The sequence below is a fragment of the Crocodylus porosus genome, unplaced genomic scaffold (genome assembly GCF_001723895.1).
Source record: "Crocodylus porosus isolate Cpor-Errol unplaced genomic scaffold, CroPor_comp1, whole genome shotgun sequence".
Taxonomy (NCBI): domain Eukaryota; kingdom Metazoa; phylum Chordata; order Crocodylia; family Crocodylidae; genus Crocodylus; species Crocodylus porosus.
This window is the reverse complement of record NW_017728948.1, coordinates 54313740-54337725: the sequence shown is the minus strand read 5'-3', so window position 1 is coordinate 54337725 and position 23986 is coordinate 54313740. Positions and strand designations below refer to the sequence as shown.

The 23986-nt window shown below is 39.1% G+C and overlaps 1 protein-coding gene across 5 annotated transcripts in view; it reads left to right on the top strand.

Annotated features, from left to right (window-relative positions):
* Positions 1-23986, top strand: part of CLOCK (clock circadian regulator) — a 101815-nt gene that overhangs the window by 51819 nt on the left and 26010 nt on the right. For 2 of the 5 annotated variants that reach the window (XM_019553226.1, XM_019553225.1), the window contains exons 3-11: positions 2875-2987; positions 6895-6985; positions 8700-8759; positions 8980-9128; positions 14944-15035; positions 16992-17081; positions 18857-18977; positions 19621-19734; positions 21183-21301. In XM_019553226.1, coding sequence (XP_019408771.1) covers positions 6939-6985; positions 8700-8759; positions 8980-9128; positions 14944-15035; positions 16992-17081; positions 18857-18977; positions 19621-19734; positions 21183-21301 — 792 coding nt within the window. In that variant the 5' untranslated portion in view covers positions 2875-2987; positions 6895-6938. Of the gene's footprint in view, positions 1-2874; positions 2988-6894; positions 6986-8684; positions 8760-8979; positions 9129-14943; positions 15036-16991; positions 17082-18856; positions 18978-19620; positions 19735-20398; positions 20450-21182; positions 21302-23986 lie in introns of all 5 variants that reach the window. The other 3 variants (XM_019553223.1, XM_019553222.1, XM_019553224.1) reach the window with 3 other exon arrangements.

Sequence of the window (23986 nt, the reverse complement as noted above, 5' to 3'; positions counted from 1 at the left end):
TCTGATGGCCACCTATAAGTTTATCAGGGGTGACCACCAGGATCTGGGGGAACGTTTGTTCACCAGAGCGCCCCAAGGGATGGCGAGGTTGAACGGTCGTAAACTACTACAAGTCCGTTTCAGGCTGGACATAAGGAAGAATTTCCTTACTGTCTGAGCCCCCAAGGTCTGGAACAGTCTGCTATCGGAGGTGGTTCAAGCACCTACATTGAACACCTTCAAGAGCAAATTGAATGCTTATCTTGCTGGGATCCTATGACCCCAGCTGACTTCCTGCCCTTTGGGCGGGAGGCTGGACTCAATGATCTGACGAGGTTCCTTCCAGCCCTAATGTCTATGAAATCTATGAAAAGTGGGCAGTACACAATAGGATGCAGTACAACAAGGACAAATGCAGAGTGCTGCACCTAGGGCACAAAAATATCCAGCACACCTATTGGCTAGGAAGCGACCCTCTCAGCAGCACAGAAGCAGAAAGGGATCTCAGAGTCATAGTGGACTCCAAGATGAACTTGATTCATCAGTGTGATGAAAACAACAGCAAAGCTAACTGCACTTTATCATGCATCAATAGAAGCATGACAAATAATACTTACCCTCTATGCAGCAATGGTCACACCTCAGTTGGAGTACTGTACCCAGTTTTAATCGCTGTACTTCAAGAAGGACGTTGATAAACTTGAGGGTCCAGAGGAGGGCCACTCATATGGTTAGGGGTTTACAGGACAAGCCCTGTGAGGAGAGACTGAGGGACCTGGACCTCTTCAGCCTCTGCAAGAGAAGGCTGAGAGGTGATATTGTAACTGCCTACAAACTCATTAGGGGAATACAGCAAAGGATCAGAGATGCTCTTTTCACTAGGGCGCCTCTTGGGGTAACAAGGAACAGTGGTCACAAACTAATAGAGCAGTTTTAAGCTAGATATCAGGAAAAACTTCTTCATGATAAGGGTGGCCAAAATCTGGAATGGGCATCCAAGGGATGTGGTGCTTTCCCCTACCTTGGGGGTCTTTAAGAGACGACTGGATAGGCATGTGGCTGGGGTCATCTGACCCCAACACTCTTTCCTGCCTAGACAGAGGGTCAGACTCGATGATCTGTTGAGGTCCCTTCTGACCCTAGCGTCTATGAATCCATGAAACTATTTGCCACATCTGCAGTTTGAACAAGCTGCTATCGGATTGGCTTCCTCAGTCATCTGTAGACTCACTGATGACTTTCCTGTTTACTGGAAGACTGTCCTCCTTGTATTGAGGGACTGTTGCCACTGCTGATGAAGCCAGCCCCAGGCATGGCTTCTAGAGTGGGATGAGCCCCTGGCTCTTTTCAGCTAAGAGTTGTGGCTGTTCAGTTCTTGACCCTCCCTTGTCGCACAGCATCTGTCCTCAGTTCAGCTTCTCAGAGAGGGAAACTTAACCTCTTCAAATTGGACGAGAGGCACCCCAAAGTACCAAGCAGCAAAACAGTTTCTCTTCAACAAAGACATTAATTGGGTAACTCCAGTACAGCCAGCAAAGTTCTTGCTCTCTCCAAAGGATCGAGCAGTACCTCTGTCTCTGGTTCAGTCTGCATTGCCTCTGAGCACTCAAGTTAGCTCAGCTGTCACTTTCTTGCTCTTAAGCAGAAACTCCCTAGTTCAGACCCTTCCCCTGTTGTTCTTATTTCATCCATGTTCTCCAGTCTCTACATAGAGACACCACATCATTTCCAGATGGTTGTTGATTGCTACGTCAGCAAAGGCTGTTCAGATCTGTGTTGCTGCAGATGCATCATGTCTTGTATGGCAGGTATGCAGCCGTGGGTCCTATTAACCTTTTTCCCCCTATGTACAAACTAGCTGGAGAAACCAAGGCATGCAACAGTATTGCAACATAAACACATTTTAAACCCCAAATACTACAATAAAACTAGTCTATCACAAGGGAAAGGGGAGGAAATCTAGAGAAAAGCCAGCACAGAAGGCTTGTTCAAGACTAAATGAACTCTAGAGGGGAATACATTTGAACCAAAAGAGTGATTGCATAAAGAGAATGAATGGTGGTGGTTGAGAGGTTGGTGGGAAAGGAGTAGGAGAGAGCAAAGGTAGGAGATAAGTTTTGAACAGTAACTTAAAGTAATTTTGGCCTCTAAAAGAAACGCAGACCAATAGCTGTCTGAGGTGGTAGGAGAAATATAGCAGAGAATCTTTGCATGTCTTTGAGTAGACAGCACGTTCTATACATCAGAGAGGAACTGAGGTAATCACCAGTGAGAGAAGGATATAGAGGTCAATGAGATCTTCAAGGAGTTTTAAGTAGTGGTGGCAACAGACGCTATTTTGACTGTAGCAGTAGGCAGATTTGGAGATTGAAGTCAGGGCTCTTCAACCTGAGGCCTGCAGGTACCCACCTTACTGCTGCTCCCCCATCATTCCTGCTGCTGCTAGTGTCTCTGGGCTCCCCTTCCCTCCTCCTGCTTCCACTTCCTGTCCCCAGCCGTAGGGTCAGGTGGGATGGTCCATCGGGTCATCTGCACACTCTGCAAGGGAAAAAGGGACTACATGGCAGGTGAGCCTATGTGGCGTGCAGCCACTGGTTGCTCAGTAATTGGGCAGCCTGAGAGTTCAGAGGTAAGGATGATGATAAAGTTACAGAGAGGGGGAAATCTGAAATCTTAGGCAAAAACAGGTGTCTCTTCTTTTTCACAGTATTCCAACTGTTGAAGAAAAGCAGTAGTTCGATATATTGTCTTAGCTAAATTGATTAAAATGTTACAATTTAACAGGTAAAATGTCACATAATTATAGGTGATTAGACTAGAAGAGTATTTTGCTAGTATTCAAAATAAGTGGCTGTAGTCATTCTAACTTGCTTTTTTTGAATTCTTTACATTTAGAGTTTTAATGTTCTTCTGTACAAGACGATAAATTTTAAACCCACGTTCTTTGGAAGAATCAGTGTTTTATCCATCACATCACGGTTCAGTTTAACATCCCAAAGGTGTCAGAGGTAAAAGTGCTCTTGTAATTGAGTTCTTGTGATTGTTAACTTTCATGAGAGCATTAGAGAACTTGATTTCAAAAGGGGATCAGTAAGGGGGGTTTTTTCAGCAGGGGTTACTCTAAAGCACTTCAAATTCAATTATAGCCTTTTCAGTGGTTTTAGCAAGGTTTTGCTCAGACCCATAGACTCAGAGTTGAAGGCTCAGCATTTGGCAGATTTGAATGTAAAGAGCCTCGAACCGGAAAACAGATTTACTTCTGATCCTTAATATGACACGTCTTTTCTGTAGTCTGGGAACTTACTGTTTAGGATACCAAATTTAGGCTGAAAATGACATAAAATCTTCATGTGATCCAAAGTCAGGTGAAGTATGCATTTTGATAATATTGAAAGCATTTTGTTATTATGGAAATATTGACTTGACTTCTTATTCTGCATATTGAAAAGATCAGTCTTGTCACAGGTAAAAAATTTTTGTGCTTTGCTATTCATGCATTAGTTTCCTTTGTAAAGCACTGGAGTATTATGTGATTTGCTAGTTTACAAAGCTGATGTAATCTTTGATCTATATAATCTTGAATATCAAATTTGTTGAAAGCTAATTGTATGATTAATTACATAATTAATGCATAGTGTTCAGACTGAGGGAACTGTATCTACCTTTCTTTAGCTGTTGACTAGTTGGTGATTAATCTGTCTTTTTTGAACCCTACATTTTAATTTCATGCTGTTACTGGAAGTAGTTTGCTTTCAGCAGTAAACAGGTTTTTTTAATATTACACTTGCATTATACACATAGTGTACATTTTTGTTATGTGCATGAGGGCAGACAAGTGGATGTGGTATACCTTAACTTCAGCAAGGCTATCAACACAGTCTCCCATGACATTCTGATTAAAACTCTAAGAAAATATAGGCTAGACAAAAGTACCTAATTGATTGGATCATTGTACTCGGTGAGTAGTCCTCAATGGCTCAATGGCTACTTGGGAGGAGGTACCAAGTGGAGTCCCCCCAGGAGTCTGTCACGGGTCTGATATTTTTAAGCATCTTCATTGATTGTTTCGATTATGGGATCCAGTGCACGCTTAGCAAGTTTGTGGATGACACCAAGTTGGGTGGGATTGCAGACACTCCAGAGGACAGGGCTGAGATCCAGAATAACCTAGATAGACTCAAGAAATGTTCCGCAGTCAAGGAGATGAGATTCAGTAAGGACAAGTTCCAAGTCCTTAACTGTAACCTCATGCACGAATACAGACTAGGGAATGACTAGCTAGGGTGCACTACAGAGAAAGATCTGGAGGTTACAGTGGCCAACTGAGCCAACAGGTTGCAAAAAAAGCCAGCAGCATCCCGTGTTGTATTTCCTTGTATTAACTTGTAAATCAAGGGAAGTGATTCTTCTGTTCTTTTCAGCACTGGTGAAGTCTCAGATGGAGTACCGTGTCCGGTTTTGGGCCCCACGTTTCAAGAAGGAAGTGGACAATTTGGAAAGAGTCCAGTGCTGAGCAGCAAAAAATGATCAGGGACCTGAGAGATGAGACTTGAAAGAACTATTTAGCCTGAAGAAGATAAGACTGAGGAGGGATTTGATAACAGTTTTCAAATACCTGAAGCATGATTACAGAAAGGACAGATCCAGGCTTTTCTCTTCGGCTATGGGAGACAGGACTAGGAGCAATGGTTTCAAGATGTACACATTTAGGCTAGAGCTTTCCTGGTAGAGGGAACATTTTTCTTTTACTAGGAAAGCTGCATTTTGTTCCCTTTTATTTAAAATAAAACAAAAGAAATGCTGCATTTTTTTATTCACATAGGGAAGACAAAGCATTTTAAAATAAGTATAAATTTGTTATGGAAAGATTTTGCTTTCATTTCCCATCGCAGAAACCCACACAGGCAGACACTTGCAAAGGCTCCGTGGACTTCAACAAGATTATCCAACCTGAAAAATCCCACATGCATGAAGGTGGCCTAAATTACTGACTGATTACAATGGAACCAAGTTGCCTAGTTACAGGTTGAAAGCAGAAGAAGGTGGCACCTTAGAAACTAACTTCATAATATCTGACAAAGTAAGCTGTTGCCTATGAAAGCTGCTGCATTTCTGAACATTAGGTTGCTAAGGCACACTTTGCCCCCATTTCAAACTAACACAACTAACTCGTCTCCCCAAAAGTTGAAAAACAGGGTCATTTAGGAAAAACAGGGTATCTGGACATATTTGTTTAAAAGTCTCTCACTTTTGTTTTAATCTCTCAGATCTAAAGTAGCAGAAAAAGCAATTTCTCAAATTCTTTGCCTGCACTCAAATGGTCATTACGTTTGGAATCTATTATACTTTTTTCCAAAAATGGAGGAAGATTCATTTTTTAAAGCAGGGGTTAGAGTTCTGGAGAGCTGTCTGGGGCTGCGGGGAGAGTGAAGGGAGGGCAATTGAGCCTGTTCAGCCCCAGACTCATCCACCCCGCACACCCAACCAGCGACACCAGATGGAGTGGGCACAGCAGGGTCTCAATGGAAACCAGCCCAGGATCCCTGTAGGCAGAGTGCACTTGGCCAAGCAGATGGGGTGGCTGGGTGGGAGGGTGGGACCATAATTGTGGGGCACTAATAGTGTGTGGCTGTGGCAGAGCCATAATCTGCTCCTTGCACATCCTTATAATGGATGCCAGTTCCATGGACAGGAATCTACAGGGAATGGATCCCGGCTCTGCCCCAGCCCCAGCCCCATACTGCTCCTAGTTTGCACCGTGGCTTCTCACAGCCCAGCAGCACATGGAGGCCCTAATGGATCACGACCAGCCCAACCTGGAAGGGTGGTAGAGTACACACCTGTGACTTATAGTTTCATAGTTGGTAGGGTCGGAAGGGACCTGAGCAGATCCTCAAGTCTGACCCCCTGCCATGGCAGGAAAAGGTACTGGGGTCAGACAACCCCAGCAAGGTGTTTGTGTAGCCTCCTCTTAAAGACCCCCAGGGTAGGAGCCAGCACCACTTCGCTTGGAAGTTGGTTCCAGATCCTAGCCGCCCTGACCATGAAGTAGCACCTCTTGATAGCTCGTCTGAATCTACCCTCTGCCAGCTTGTGACCGTTATTCCTAGCCGCTCCTGGCAGTGCTTGGGGGAACAGGGACTCCCCCAATGCCTGCTGGTCCCCTCTGACTAGTTTGTAACAGGCCACTAGATCCCCCTCAGCCTTCTCTTGTGGAGGCTGAACAGGTTCAGGTCCTGTAGCCTCTCCTCATAGGGCCTGCCCTGCTGCTCCCTGATCATGCGAGTGGCCCTCCTCTGAACCCTCTCCATGTTGTCCACATCCCTCTTGAAGTGCGGCGCTCAGAACTGGACACAGTACTCCAGCTGTGTGTGGCCTGACCAGTGCCGCATAGAGGGGGAGTATCACCTCCTTGGACCTGCTTGAGATGCATCTGTGGATGCATGACAAGGTGAGGTTGGCCTTCCTGACTGCATCCCCACACTGCTAGCCCATGTTCATCTTGGCATCAGTGACTCCAAGATCCTTTTCTGCCTCTGCAGAACTTATTATTTATGATAAAGAAATTACATTTAAAATAGTTAATATAGCTACTGTATAATGACTCAGAATATTTTAATACCAGAGTGAACAATGTATTATTTCCCATGTCTAATATAAACAATGTTCTCAAGGAAATTTTGCATTTTTAAAAAAAATCTCTTAAATGTTATTCCTTATCTCTGCTAATTCATAGTTCATAAACATGTGGTATTATAAGTTCAGAGATGATTGCTTTGCAGTTGATTGTGCGTCCTCTATCCTGCATTATATAACGAATAAGAAGTTATCACTGAATACAGAAGTGAATGAATTGGAAATAATATTGTTCTACAAAAGTTATATTTCCCTCTTTTTTTTTCCATTTTCATGCAGGCAGTCGTACAAATGTCTACCACAAGACTAAAGTGTGATATGTTATGTTCTTTACCGTAAGCACCCATAAAATGAGCTCCATTGCAGACAGGTATTTTGTTAAATGATTTCTTTTTGAATTATTTATAGTTATAGTGTTTTTATTAATATTTTTATTTTAACCTTAAAAAAGAAGTGGATCCAAATCAGACTGGACTGTAATAGGTTTTTTTGATAAGATCAATAATAAGACCTGTGAGATACATAAATGTGTCATCACAAGTGGCAGATGTTTTTGCTTAAAATAAATATGCTTTATATTTGGAGCTATGTCTAGAAACTGCCTCATTTCAATTAATTTTCAATTATGTTTTCTGCCTATGTTTGCCTGTAAGTAAATCTTGACAGTTTATCAATTAATTTAAGAAAATTAATAAATAAGCACCTTAAGTAAAAACTACTATCTGGGGATTTATTTCTATTTTACTTGAGTTCTTGAGCTGAGTTTTTTTCCGCAGCTCAAAATTTCCATTTTGTTGAGATTTAGTATTTTGGATTCTACAGAAAATGAGAAAAAGTTTACTGCCCACTTTTGTACCCTTTTTACTATAAGTTCATCAATCCAGAGAATAGAGGCAATGTTTTTAAAGCACTTATGACAGATTTTTTTAATTACTAAAAAGTTATTAAATTAAGCTCTATTAGTATTCACTAAAATTAAGTTTGTAATTTTGATCTATAAAACTCCTGCTGTGATCTATAATAAGAAAATATTAACAATACATTTTTATAATGTTGCACTCTTTGATTTCACACCTGAAAGTCAGCTACAAGTCTTGTGCCAAAGAATACCATTATTTATTGACAGCACCATTCACAGAATGTCAGTTTGCTCTATTGTGTATCAGTCATAAATTAGAGAGAGGGAAGCACTCAAGGTAAGATGGGGGAAAGCTATTAGATGCATCAGAGGAGAAGGGATACTTCTTCAAACTTTTCCAAACTTTAAAAGTTAAGAAGAGAAACAGAAGATCAGAACTGGAGGACTGTACCAAGTAGATATGGAACTAGGTAACATAAGCTAGAGAGGTATGATGGAGAAAGTTCATTAGTTGGGTGATCTTGAAAATAAGAAATGCAGTTTTGAATTTTTAAAATTTTAAATGAAATTATGAAAGCAACAAGTACAAAGTGGTAATTATTTTTAAAATGAAAGAGTATATTCTGACTTTTAATGCTTAGAGATATCTTTAGGAATACAAAAAGAAGGAAATACCGTACTTGAGATGAAGAAGTATTATGTAATGTTTTAAAGCTGTATTGGGAATATTATAGCTAATTTTGAATTGCATATTTATAAATTGCTTAAATAGGATACATTCCTCTTTCTTTCAATCTTAAAATGTAATACTTATAGAAAGAGGGTATCTTTTTATTAAAAAAAAACCTGTAAGTTAAAATGGTTAAGGGATTAAGAACAGGCAGTGAAAATACCTTAGCAAAGAGTTCCTGTCTGTCCACTTAAGAGAATACCAGCAAAGCTAATGTTCATGAAGAGCTAAAACTAAGAGGGGTGTCAGAGTAGGCATACAGATGGGGTTATTTGTGAGTTCTCACTTACTTATATTCTGAAATTAACTTAAGGCATTATGCCACATCAGATGTCCACTGTATAGGAAAAGTCAGCAAATGGTTTGCTTTCCAAAATATAGATTACCATATAACAGGATATAATCATTGAATAAGGAGATTTTTGCTTATTCATTCTCATAATGATTGCACGCTGACTGTTGCACTCTAATGTTTGTCAGTTTTTTCTCTTGTAGAGATGATAGTAGCATTTTTGATGGGCTGGTGGAAGAAGATGACAAGGATAAAGCAAAAAGGTAATCTGTTATCTAACATTTAAAAATGTGTTAATCTGAAAGTATAAATCTTGTAAATAATTAATATTTACTATCAGAAATATGCATCTTTCTAATAGTTGACTCTAGCAACTTTAATTCAGACCCGATAGATATGATTACAACTTGAAATCTGAATACTGGTGTAGTCATTAAGATCTGGTTCTTTTTATAAAATACATTGCTGTTGTATCTTTTTCAGAGTGTCTAGAAACAAGTCTGAAAAGAAACGTAGAGATCAGTTTAATGTTCTCATCAAAGAACTGGGTTCTATGCTCCCGGGCAATGCTCGAAAGATGGATAAATCCACTGTACTGCAGAAGAGTATTGACTTTTTACGGAAGCACAAAGGTAATGTTTTAGTGCAATAAGAAAGCTGTGAAATCTCCCAAGAGGAGAATTGGGACCAAGTAACTTGGGCAAGTCCAAGCCCTCTATCTTCTGACTAGATCTGTTTAAAAAGTACAGAAAACTTCTGCAAAATGATGAATTTTCAAGGACTGTCCCCTGATTGATATACAAGTTAGTAGAGAAATCTTTTCAAAATCTTCAGCTGAAAATTTAGAAGCGTGAAATGTTTTGAGTCTGTTTATTTTGATTGTCTATATTGGCTGCCAAAGAGGCCTTTGCACTTTGTCATTAAAGTAGCTTACTTCAGTACAAGAAAAGGTGTTACCAGCATGCTTAGTAAGCTTACCAGCATGCTTAGATCTGGCTTTCCAACTCAAACTGTTTGTGGAGTTAAAATACATTTTTCAATTTTTTCATAGATAATTCATTTCTCAGATGGTTTTTCATTAAGGGTCTGATCCAAAGCCTATTGAACTCAATGGAAGTTCAATTCAATCCATTGTTCTCTCTAATAACATACAGAACAGCTTCCTGAACCAAGGCTGTACAGAGGGCATCTATACAGATGTCATCAATGAAAAGTGATTTTTAGTCATGCTCAGTAAGATGGACATGCCAAGAAAAGTTAATTTGGGTGGTATTTTGCTTTGTTTTTTTCCTTTCTTATTCTTTTTATTTATTTTTTTTACTTTTGATTAGAGTAGTACAGTGTAAGCCAACCAGTGTCTTCATTTATAGTTTATAAATTATTGTAGAGATAATTTTACTTTTTGATTAAGCTAAAAAGTGTTTTCACGTAATTCCCTGTCTTGTTATCTTGTTAGATTATTCTGAGGTTCTATCTGTTTTTAAAGCCACTTGGGGCAGAAAATTTTGAATGAAGTTAGGACTGTACACGTGCTTGTTTAACTCTGTGTCTCTGAGTGACTTTTTGTATGGTAGCTTTATTTCAAAGGTGTGAAGCTCATCTGGCCCCGTGGGCTGGATTAGCGGTGCAGAGCTGGATCAGGCCCGTATACTCCATAGTCACATACCTAATCCAGTGCCTATGGCACCCATCCAGACTGTTCTGGGAAGCCAACCCAAGCAAGCATCACAGGCCAGCACAGACCCAAGCCCAGCGAGCAACGTAGATGGTACAGGGCCAGCCACTGCAGCATGTGGGTCAACAAGGCAGTATAGGGAACCAGATTATAGGGGTCTGCAGGCCATATCCTGCCTGTGGGCCCTATGGTTGATGCCCCTGCTTTATAACAGTACTTGTCTGAGCTCTGGGAACAAAGTGGAAGGTTAGGGCACTTTTACACATGCTCCGGGTGTGGGGGTGGTGGCGGGACTTTAATTAGAGCAGCTCTGAGAGCTATTGTAATTAAAGTGCTGCAGCATTTCATGTATCAGTGTCCCCATGCTTCAAAATGGCCTTGGGGGTGCTTGAACTAAAGCTTGTTCAAGTGCTTCCATTGCCATTTTGAAGCGTGGGGATGCTGATACATGAGACACAGGAGGCTGCCACAGCATGATAATTATCATGCTCCAGCAGACTTGATTAATTGAGTTTGCTCCAATGCACTGTAATTACAGCACGTTGGAGCAGCATCCATGGTCATGTACAGGCACCCCTACTGCTTATCTGCCTGTCTTAAGTTTGTTTGCACATGCTTAAACTTAGCTGAGACCCCTAGTTTTAAAGAAACTCTGAAGTTTGATAGCAGAACTTTCTCTTCAATGGAAAATTTCCTGTACTTGTTCCAGTTTCTATATCAAGGAAGCTTCTCGGTGTCCTGAAGGAGTGGAACATATATACAGATACTTCACTCTGATTCAAACATTATATATTTTATTCAATACTTTGAAAGCAAAAGTAAGGCAGTTACTGGCTTCTTTACATCTCATTTTACCTCTTGCCCTTAGCATATATATTTTAGACCTGGCAGTTTGTTGCCAAAAGAAGAAAATGACAAAAAGACATTTTTGTATCTTTCCAGGAAAATAAACATTTTTGTTCTTTGCCTAATACTGATTTGTTGCTTTGTAATTTTTATTTATTCAGTTGCTTCAGGTTTTTTGAAGGGGATAAGGGAGATCCAGCATTTGCTTGTGATTCTAACAATGTTGAGAGATGGCAGGTCATGAGTAAACTTTTGTTTATTTGTTTTTAATTTCCTTTGTCATTTGTAAATAAAAATGATATGGGCCTGAATAAAACATTTTTACATTGTTGCAGCTTCCTTGTTGGGCTTTCATGGAGCAACTGCATTTCTCATGCTGCATGCTTAATGATCAGATTGTATTCTGACATCCTCTCTGAGCATTTGACATGCTGGGTTGTGGAGCGTCATTTGCAGAAATATTGCTTAGGAGTTCTAGGGAAAGCATTCATTGTACTTCTCCACAGCACTTCTAGTCAGCTTTCCAAAGTCCCTTTGAAGAGTGTGTCTCTATGTATGTCCTAGTCTATATGGCCACAACTTCTGGGAGTAAAAATTCTTCCATGAGTATATTTACAACAGACCCTGTTTCACTCAGAGATATGTAGGTCAGTGTTCTGTTTGGTTTCTGCACCTCCTGTCCCTTCACTGGCCACATCAGGTGTTATGTTTCTACCAGGAGAATCAATGCTCTCCCAGTAGACGCTATGAGCCTACAAGTGTTCATTCAGTTTCTCCTGGGGGGAAACATCACCCTCTGGGAGAAAGGTATTCCAAGTATCAGCCTAGAAGATCTCCACTGTGAGACAGTCTTGCAAAAATGAACACCAGTACATTCTCCCCCCAGTCTGGTGCAGGAGGAGGTTGGGGTAGTAGGGGAAAGTCTCCTTCCTACCTGTTTCCCAGATTGCAGTCAGAAATTTCCACTGTTAAAAATGAATACGTGTGTGTGGCCTTTGTGACCAGATTGTATGCAGTAATAGTCTACGCTAGCAAAGAATAAACCAGGTAAAATTAAGTGTTTACTCAGAGCATATCATGAAGAGATATTGTCTGTAGGCAAGTCCTAGCTAATGTACTACTCAGAAGGAATTGGGAAGAGAAGAAACAAATGAGCAGCTTAACAGCTGAGCACTATAGTTAAGCTTCTAATAGCTGTGTATGCTATTAAAATAGTAAATGCAATGATGAAAATGGCATGAAAGAAGAAGTGAGCATGTGCTGATATATGCATTATTGTGAAACATTTAAATATGCTGCTTTATATTAGACAAGTGTTTTAACACTTCTGAAGGCAGAGGATAAAGTTGTTATAGTATTTTAAACCTTCCTACGAGGGACATCAGTTCTTGTAGAAATCTGGAGCTTTTGTAATTCTTTCAGACAATAGGTAGTTACAATAGGCAGAATATACATGTGTTCTGTTCTGTAATTGTTTGATTGCTCGTATTTTTAATTATCAATAATATATTAAAATATAAAATTGTGTAATCAATATATATACTATTCAACCAGAAGAACATCCTACTTCCTTTTTTATGCAAAAAAGGAAAAGTATCAGAGACCCTGAAGTCTGCTAGGAACTTCCATGTAACATCAGTATAGATTGCGAAGTGCTCAGATGCTGTTATCAGGGATAGCTGTATACAAACTCTCACATATATGCATAGAGTCTGGAATAGGCATTCTTATGTTTGTTTAAAGTGACTAATAAACATAGTTTTTTCAGAGCTATGGATTAATGTAATTTGATGAGTCCAAATCGGAGCAATCAGTAGTTGCTGGTCATAAATAAATGTGCTCTTTATCAGGAACATGTACACAAATTAAATGTTTCACAAGTAATAAAACAGTTGGATTTTAATACCAGATTCATTTTTCATTTTCCAAAATGTCACTAACAGATATAATGGAAATATACTGCCCTCGATCCTTGAAAATATAGGTCTACCATTTGCTGTAGTTTACAATTTGAAAAACCGTTAGACTCAGCTTCAACTAGGAGATCAGACAGCAGCAGCAATAGTCAGAACAGCATTCTGTTGTGCATGCATGGCTCAGGGTCGTCCCTTTTTCTTTTGGCTATAATTTTTTTTTGTCTTTGTCATCTTAAGATTGGACTGCTGAAACTTGCTCTGCATAACCTTTAATCATGCAAAAACTGAAGCTGGCACTAAATTTGGCACCTTATTAAAATATTTTGTCCCACGTATGTTCAAACCATCCCGTGCTATGGCTTGTGCTGTCTGCCTGAAGGTATCAGGTTAACGTTCAAACTGTTTCTTTCTTTTCTACTTGCCATATTATGTCTCCTTATATAATGAAGCTGCATTAGAGAATGTCAGAGCTAAAATTTTATTTGTGTAAACAAGCAAGGATTACTTCTGATGGGTTCTCTGGGCTATCCCTCTGGGCTTGGAATTTGGCAAAATCTTCCCTGATGGTCCAGAATGGTTGAAAACGAATGACCTTTGGAATATGCTGTGCCCTTCATTCCTGACTAGTTGGAAACTAGATAGCTGTGAGAGTGATAAATTGTGGAGGATGTTTCTGATTATTATCATTCACTTGCAGTTTGCATTTGTGAATGCCACAAACCTGTGTACAGATCTTGGCAAAATTGGTCATTTCTGCTCAACTGGTCCATGATTAAATATAGGCTATCCTAAATCCAATTTGAAGGCTATCTGTGTGGAGTGGGAGAATTTACACAATGTTACTCAGTACATTGCTTGACTCAGGCTGTTACCTAGAAGTGGTTCATTTTTAAGATCTCTATGTTCAGCCGCAGTTTAAGAGTTCCTCTGTAGTCATTCAAATAAAAAGAACTATGGGTTACTACTGCTTTTGTTTTCCAGTTTCAGTTTTACAATGAGGACTTGTCCTGTTACTGAGAACCTGGAGCATACTTTATATGGGTGGTTATGTGCCTCATTAGGGTTCTTTAAATGTATGAATATAGTACCACAAACTTGTGTATCCCTTCACTTTGTTTTTAAAGTCAGTTTATTATTGAAAACAAATTGGCTTCATATTCATTATTAAAGTCATATACTTCAGCATAGAGCTTTTCATCCCAAAGGTTCTTAAATGTTTTATGATCAAAATAAGAAAGTTAATATGTAAACATCCCAGAGTGCTTTCAAATGCATAAAGAGAGCACAAGAAGCAAAATGTAGCCATTTTTCAGAACATACCACACATAATGAAGGATGCTACCACAGGCAACTGAAGCTAAGGGGAATGGAGAGTGGATTCTACTATAAAGAATTAATTAGAATTGGTCAGGATACTAGGATTAGTTGTTTATTGTTATGAAAAGTGCCAGGGGACCGTTAGTGACCAAAAATTACCAGGACTTTTGTTTTATATTTTTCTGAAAGATGACACCTTAAAAATACAGTATCTGCTAATATGATGAGACATAATATTCTTACACCTGAGATTATACTGAATGACTAATTCCACTTCCTACAGTGTATCCAAATTCTTGATCAGTATAACACAACAGTAGCTTGGAGATCTAACATGCTCACTACACAACTATAGGATAAGTGAGCTTGTACTGTGATCTTTGTCTTTCTGCTCCATTGAAAAAAAAATGTCATGCAATGAGATAACCGGTGGATGGAGTTGATTTTTCTGGGGTTTTTGTTTGTTTGTTTTTTAGGTTTTTTTTTAAAATCAGAGACCTGAAGTTTAATCTTGTATGTTGAAGGGCCTGCAAATAGAAAATGAAAAAAATGGATGCTTCCCCCCCCCCCAGTTCAAATTTCTGCAGAGTAAAAAGCTTTTCTACAATTTGCATAATAATTTGGTGGTTAAAAGTAACTGTTCAAGAGTTTGAATCATAATAAATGTTCATTCACATCTGTTTTTGATTACAGAAATTACTGCACAGTCAGATGCCAGTGAAATTCGACAGGACTGGAAACCAACATTCCTTAGTAATGAAGAGTTTACACAGTTAATGTTGGAGGTACATTAATATTTCTGTCTTTCTGAAATAAGAAGAATCTTTTGTAATCAAACCACCCTCATATTGTGGTAAAATCTTTACTGGCATTCCTTTCAACTTCATATTTTAATTACAACTATGTTTCCATAGATGTATGTAATTAAATGGTTTTTTTTAAATGTATAACTATAAATTGTCTGTAAATGTAATACAAATCAGTACATAATAAAAGGGGTTCTTTTAAACAGAATAAGGCATTTCTAATAGCTGTGGCCTATCCCTATACGTACAGATTTGCACACCTAGGCTGAGGTAGTGCTGAGCTGATTGATATCTTCCTGTTGATGTTAACTTAAATGTATTCTCTGTGCTTAAACTAAAAAGTTAGTTACCAAAGACATTGAGCCTATTTTATCCTGAATTAGAAGTAGGACTATAATTTGTGAAATAGGATACATGCTAAAAATGTTTCAATGTCTCTTAAAAAATTGGCATACTATTTGTATAACTTAATAGATTGATGTATTCATATTAGAATTATATTTAAAAATGTAAACAGTTTTGGTTCCTTATGAGCGAATGAAAGCATGGTCTTCTGTTCCTTAATTTATAGAAGGGCTGTCCAACTGATGGCCTGTGGGCTGCATGTAGCCTGCAGAGGTTAAGTTGGGACCCCTGGACTCCTGCCAGGTTGCTGCTTTTCCCATCACTGTTGCTGCAAAAGCAGCTGGAGTCTGCAAGCTTTCCATCCTTCCTCTGGCTTCTGCTTCCTGCCCTACCCCAAATAGCCGAGGCTGGGGTCACACAGATACATGGTGCAGCAGTGAAAGAGAAGGGTGGACACACAGCATAGCAAGGGAATGGTACTTGTGCAGCCCAAGAGGGCCAGTGGTCTGCATGAAAGGCAGCCCATGTTAATGTGGCCTGCAGAGAGTGTGGTCCTTGGCCACTCACAAGTTAGACAGCCCTATTGATTGTAATAGTTAATGGAATAAATGGAAGAGGTCTTTTTTTGCCTTTTCTTAACATGTAAATATTTACAAGTTACTTCAGAAGCTATAACTGCTCCATTGTTTCTGAAGACCTCTTATTATGTGTTTGTATCCACATATGATATTTGTCAAGCCCACAGCCAGTTGACATAAAAGCCAATTTCTTACCCTGTTGACAAAAGGCTGGACTGTGCTTTTGAATGACAGTTTAAAAGGTGATTCAACTTCCATTTAAAATGATGAAATGGAAAGGTCATGGTTTTTAATAAAACTTACCTGTACTTCTTTTAACATATATATTTTAAAATGTGTAATCTTAAAAATTCCTTGTTGAGAGCACATTTCTGCCATCTTTTTGCTTTCAGTTAATATCTGACTCTGATCTAAGTGGTAACACTTGCATGATAAGGTGCAACTTAAAGTGAGCAGATTTCAAGTCTACAGTTTGTAAATTAAAAAGATTATTCTTCATTCTGAGTTTCTTCAAAAAGTTTTTGAACTTCAAAGATTTTGATAATAAAAATCTATCAGTTTTTCTTCCTACCCCTTTTATTCCTTTTTCTCTTCCTTGTCTTGGGTTTATTTTGCTGCCTTTTCTTGCTTTCCTGTTTGTTCCATTCCTGTTTGGCTTTTCCTCCCACCTTTCTCAGGCCATGTTCTTTTTAAACAGTAAAAGTCTTAGTAGGCTGAAGGTAGGAGAAGAGGGAAACATGCACTGCTAATAGTTAGATCTATTTTCTGAGTTAAGTATACCTTTGTAAAGTATAGATGTTTCCTTGAGAGAAGAATAGCATGGAAATTATAATGATAATGCTGATAGAGTAGAAATGATATTCAAAAGCCTTAGTGGGAACAACAGTTACTCTTGTCAGAGTAAATTACAATTAAATCAATCTAGCCTTCATTCCTATGTTAAATATAGATTCTTTTATTTCTGTCATGTACTGTTTCTTTTCATTTAACTGCCCATTATGTTTAATTTCAGGCTCTTGATGGGTTTTTTTTAGCAATCATGACAGATGGAAGTATAATATATGTGTCTGAAAGTGTAACTCCCTTACTTGAACATTTACCAGTAAGTATAAACTGATTCCAATAAGATATCGGAATTGCCACAAGTGCCATTAACCTTCCATCTTTTAAGGCACCAGGAGCACAGACGATGTAATTCTCTGATTTTTGTCCAACAGTTCTTTCCTTTGTTGTTTACCTGTCCTCAGTTTTAACCACCCCTGTTGGAAAAGTGGAATATACAGTCCAGAACTTTTCTGAAGCTACAGTCATCAGCTGAGACCTCAGATAGAAGTATGCTAGGTCACTGGTGCCCAACTTTCTGACCCTGCAGGCCTAATGAGCATTACAAGGATTTGGTAAACTTGGGCCATGTTGTCCAGCCCATGGTGCTCCCTCTGGGTCTTGAAATTTGTCAAAAGGGGAGTGGCAATTGACGCTGCGACCAGTTTTCCACTGCCAAATTTCCAGATCTGTGGGAAACCCTGCAGCTTGGATGACATGGCTTGGAGAGCTAAATGTGACACATGGGTCAGTGGTTGAGCACCAGATATTTTGATACGTTTGAAATTACCTCTGAAACTCATCTGTGCTTATCATTATTTCTCAGTCTCGGGCCCTATAAAGAACAAATATACTGTGGCTTATACTGCTTTTCTAGCCAGACTCATTTTTTGTATTTGTATTGCATTTCATTCTTTTTTTTAAAATTTGTATTGTTTTACCTCATTGATATATTTAACTCTGTAGTCCGCTGTAGGCTTTGTCACTTGGTTTCAAAGACTACACCCCCAAAGCAAATAGCAAGACAGAGCTCACTTAGGGACCTATACACGTGCAGCGAGGCTGTTCCAACGTGCTGTAATTACAGCACATTGGAGCAGACTTGTTTAATTGCGTCTACTGGTAATTATTGCGCTCCAGCAGACTCCAGCATCTCTTACATCAATGTCCTAGGGCTGAAAAATGATGGTGGGGATGCTTTAATTAAAGCTTATTCGACGAGTTTGGAAGTGCCGTCCGCCACCATTTTTCAGCACAGGAACACTGATACATGAGGCGCTCCAGGCACTTTAAGTAAAGCAGCCCTCAGAGCCACTCTAATTAGAGCGCCCCCTTCTCCCAAGCACATGTATAAACACCTCTTGCGTACAGACATTTTTAGAATGAGAACTTATCTAAAATGAAAGCATTGAAATAACTTGATTTTAAGCATAAATAGAATTAAAAAGTTGCCCTGGTTCAAAAACTTAATTATGGAGGTTCAACTTCCCTTTTCTTTTAAATTCAGTTTTTAGTTTTTAAAGTGTATTTCACACAATTTTTCCCTTGGACATTTAGTTCATGTACTTATGCACAGAAGTAGTATATGATAATTCTTTTGTTCTTGGTAACACTTTTCATACGTAGGTTTTATTTGTTAAATACTTTGTACATACTTAGACACAGAAAAGGGCATACAATTGATAATATGTATTCGTATAAGTGTGTGTGTTTTTGTTCTTACGTAGTGGGTGCCACCAAGAGGTGACAATGTGTACTGGTATTTTAAATCAACAGTACATAATTAGACTTTGATTCTCCAGTATTGTAAACGATTGCAGCCAGGAAAGGTGAAGCAGGTTTCATATTTTCATATGTATAATGTTTTTACAGTAATTTTTATAATGTGACCTTTTCTTGCAAAATATTCTTCTGTCCCTCATAAGGTAGTTTTGATAATTCTGTAATGTTTTGTATATCTGTGTTCTTTCCTGAGTTGTTTAATTATTCTGCATTAAAAAGTTGTCATGTTTTGTATTATTAAAATATTTCTTATTTTTTTTCCCCCTTTCTCAGTCTGATCTTGTGGATCAGAGTATATTTAATTTTGTCCCAGAGGGAGAACACTCAGAAGTTTATAAAATACTGTCTAATCATCTGCCGGAAAGTGATTCATTGACCCCAGAATATTTAAAATGTAAGTTGTAGTGCTGAAAACATTGCTGGATGTTAAACTTGGTCCTGTTTTCTTTAGAGACACGACTTTGATTTCAATGGAAATACCTGGGTAAGGCCTCCAGAATAAATTGTGTGTCTTGAGGACAGAGACAAATTTATGTTCAGATTATTCTGTGAATTAAATCAATACTGCATTCTGAAAATCTCACACAACCAGGTTGACATTGTATATCATAAACGCTTACAATATTTTGAAGAATTATCTCTTCTCTATATAATATATATTCACTGTCCTAGATTTGGAAAGGATAAAGACCTGTTATGTTGTACTGTTTTGGACTTGCACCTCATGCACTTCCCTGAAGCAGGCTGCTGCTGAAAGCCTCTTTAAAAATTGTTCCCCTCTTTTTTGGATTCTTTGGAGAGTACAAGTATAGAGAGCTCTGTTGAGCCCTTCCACATCCAAATCCTCTAAAATCTCCTCTCCACTGTGTTGCTTAATTCCACGATGGAGAAAAATAGCAGCCTGTGGCCATTTTTCTCTATAGCAGCATTTACAGTAATGTCTATGAATCATGTATGCTAATTATTATTGCTTTCATTTGCATGCCAACTGGTGCGTGTATCATCTTGTATACAGCCTTTTCATTCTATTGTTTCAGCAAAAAATCAGCTAGAATTCTGTTGCCATATGCTACGAGGAACAATAGACCCAAAGGAGCAAACTACATATGAATATGTAAAGTTTATAGGAAATTTCAAGTGTTTGAACAATAGTAAGTAATCATAAACATGTTATTGAAATATTTTTAAAGCATGTACCAAATTTTGCGAATTGGAAACTGTTTGTGCAAGTTTGAGAATACTAAGAATACTTGGGTATTTATTTTGGAAGATTATAGATGATACAGGATAGTGTTATTTGTATACTGTATTATTGAGAGAGGATAATATTTTTATATATGGGGTCTATCTAAGCAGATTGAATTTAAAGTAAAACTGCCTGGCAGCTTCATAATATCGTCTATCAGAGAGAATGTTCACTGAAGTATTTTATGAACATTTTACAGTCAAAGAAATTGGGGTAAAGTGAAATTTAGGCCAATACTTTCAAACTGGTGTGCTTGAATTTAAGTGTCTAAATTCATATTTAGGCATATAATCTAAGCAAGTTGACTTCCAGAAGTACTGAATACTTCATCAACTTCCAGTGAGTTGAGAATTGAAACATAGATCTCCTTACTCACAATGCCATGCTTTAATTAAAAACTGTCCTCTGTACAGGTCAGGCCAGAGGAGTAGGTTCTTAAAAGTTTGATAACAGAAACACAGCAAAACCAAAGCCAAAAATAGTATCTGGTAAATGGGCCTGTATTTTTTTTTGCATGGTATCAAGAGAGTAGGAGAATTTATTCCTTAGATGCAGTATTTGTCCTGCAGAATATGAAAAGTTGAGCAGGAGAGGGGACTACCAGAGCTGCTATATATTTTGTTAGTAAATGTATTCTGCATTAGAAAAATCCTGTTTTGGATAAACTTGCAAATTCTACATGACATTTAACAAAAAATATTCAATTATAGGATTAGGATATATTGTGTTACCTGCTGGTTTCAGAAAAGTATGGTATAGGAAGTGGAGGTGTAACCAGCCATAAAGAGATGTTTATTCTGCACTAGATACCCGTATTTTTCCCCATGTAGAAGGATCAGTGGGACCCTGAGCTGTTCCATTAATAAAATGGATAGTATCATCTCAGTGTGATCAATGCCTTGATAAGAAGGCTTGGTAATGGTACAAGAGAAGGGCTGGAATGATTTTACTTCAGGACTTTACTGGGGCTTATCAACATTCAGAAATATAAAAGTATTTTGAAAGTTTTAAAATAAGCTACCCATTTAAGAAGATTACTAGTAAGAACACTGCAGCTTTCACTGGTTTGTTAAAGACATCCATTATCTATTATTTAATTTTTTGAACTCCAGTTTTAGTTTGAAGAAGCTTCTTGCTGGTTTCGGTAACATGCCACATAGTATTAAATTATATGGCATGAATATGTTTTTAGCACAGCTTTATTTATAATTCAAGGTAAACCATATAGTACCTTACAATAGATGCATTGAGATTTAACTGTTGTTGGGACTTCTGCTCTGTCACTTTGACTATATGCTGCCACATATTTTTGTAGCTAATGATGCTGATCTTTCCTATTCCATTTTCCTGCAGTGCCTAACTCAGCACACAATGGTTATGAAGGAACTATTCAGCGGTCCCATAGGCCTTCATATGAAGACAAAGTTTGCTTTGTAGCTACAGTAAGGTTAGCTACACCTCAGTTTATCAAGGTATGCACCAGTGGGGGAAAAAAGCTGTATGACTTTGACATTTACATGTAGCGCAGAAAACACTTCTTGTGGACAGAATAACTCTTACAAGAGGTCAGATTATGAAATTTTCAGTAAGAGTGTCTATCACTTTAAGTACTGCTAATGCATATTCACCATGAAACTTTCTACATAAAACTGAATGTTTATCTGTTACTTGTTTAACGTTTGCACCAAGTTAGTTGTTAAGCAACTTCATTTGGCATTTCCATCAATATTAAGAATCCTATAAAATCTAATGAATTGCAAATTAGCATTTTCAAATTAAAATTAATAAATTTGTGATTGATACTGTGTGTGCCCACATACACATAACAGTATTATGTGTTATGTATATATGATAATTCAAAAATAGGAGTGGAAGGGGCTTCAAATTAATCTAGTCCCAATCCCTTGATCAGGACAGAAATACCTTGTCTAAATCATTCCAGACACATGTTTGTCTAACCCGGGGTGGGCAAAATGGTGGAACCAGCCAGTGGCTAGATTCCATTTCCCAGCAGCCCCTGCCCATGTTGCTGTGGCCACTTTCCATAAAGAGCCCAACAACAGAACTGTGACAGCACAGGGCCAGGGTTTTCATGGAGACCTGCCCCAGCAGCGCTGGCAGGGCATGTGGCTGGGTGGAGTGTGCTCTGGGGTCGGGGCTGGGATCTTGCAGTGATGACAGCATGGTCCGGAGCCAGGGCAGAGCCACAATCCTCTGCCTGTACAACCCTGCCTGAGGTGTCTGGGTAACGGATCTCTCTGCTGCTCCAGCTGTGGAGCACGCTGTCACGGTCACAATATCCCAGCCCCAGAGCAGCACCCCACCCAGCCACACACCCTGCCAGCACTGTTGGGGCCAGTCTGTGGAACCCCTAGCCCTGTGCTGTCAAGGCCCTGCCGCTGCTGGAGTCTCTATGGAAACCAGCTGCAATGACGGGGGTAGGGACTGCTGGGAAATGGAGTCCACCCCAGGTCCGATCTGGCCCATAGGCCAGACTTGGCCCACCCTGGTCTAGCCTGTAGTTAAAAACTTCCAATGATGGAGTTTCCACAACCTCTAGGTAATTGGTTCCAATACTTAAGTACTTTCATAGTTAAAAAGAGCTTCCTAATACCAAACCTAAATCTCCCTTCTTGCAGACTTATAGTTTATTCTGTCCCCTGTAACCCCTGAGAATAGTCTGTTGTTATCCTATCTCACCTCTCAGGTACTTAGATGGTTATCAAACCCCCCCGCTCAGCCTTCTCTATTCCACAGTCTAAATAATTTCAGTTTTTGAACCTTTCCTCATAAATTGTTTCCCAGATCTCTAATAATTGTTATCACTGTCTACTAGACTCTTCCTAATTTTTGTTCATGTCTTCCTTGAAGTGAAGTGCCCAAACCTAGACACAGCACTCCAGGTAATGCTAAATAAAGGGGAAAAATCTCATCCCTTGACTATCAGGGAACAGTCCTATTAATACAGCAAAATATGCTATTGTCTATTTTTTTCGGCAAGATCATAGCGTTAGCTCATATTCAGCCTATAGTCCTCTATAACCTCCAAGTTCTTTTCATGTAATATTGCAACTGTCACATGTGTATAAGCCTGTTTTCATACTATTGAGCTATAAATGGGCCAAACTTTACTTTTGGATGGAGCAAATTCAGTAAAACCTCTTTCAAAACTGCTCCAAGTATACATTTTGTTTATACCCTCAGTTCTCTCCTCCAATCCACAAATGGAGATACTGAGCTCTACTGGACCCATGGCAGCACCTAGGGAGCCCAGCTTGATCTCTCTTCCCAGTTGGGCATTGAGCCATTGATTGTAGCATCCCACAGGCTGGATAAGTTTTGATAATAGGGATGATGGAGTAGCATTCCTACATTACAGTAGGGTTGGATCAGGTGAGACTCAAATCCCCTTCAATCCTATGGGTGTGTGTGGATGTGCAGAGCCGCTGCTGCAATGTGCTGTAATGACAGTATGGGGGTGCTGCTCTGATGCGCTGTAATTACAGTGCATCAGAGCAGACTTGATTACTCTGTGTCTCATGTGAGAATCCACATCTCTTGCATTGAACGAGCTTTAGTTAAAGTGCTCCCAATGCCGTTTTAAAGCGCAGGATGCTGAATACATGAGATGCTGCAGGCACTTTAATTAGAGTGGCTCTTGCAGCCGCTCTAATTAAAATACCGCCTATGATTCTATGCACAACTAGTGGAAACATGCTGACCCTCTCGACATAAGTGATGGAGCCACCCAACATTCCTGAGATCCTTTGTACTACACATTCTATGAATTGGAGCTCCCCAAGTTGCTTCAGACTACGCCTTGGGGCTCTTTCTATTTCATCGTGTCTGTATGGGAGCAGTTTACCTTGCTTACTAACTCCCCGGAACTTAATTGCTAAAGACCAGTGCATTCTAGGCCTTCAGTTTCATCCCCGTGCTGCCACAGCCTACCTTACCCACCTTTATTCAGGGACTTATCTTATTAGACTACATTGTTCCAAGAAGTGCAATCTGTGTTTTATCTTAATGCTGTGGAGAAAGTTCCCCTACAGCATAGAGAAAGGAGTGACTTCTATTACTTCCTTATGCCCAAAAGAAGTGAGGATCTGAGGCCTATCTTTGATTTTAAGGAAACTGAATGCTCTTAAGAAAAATTA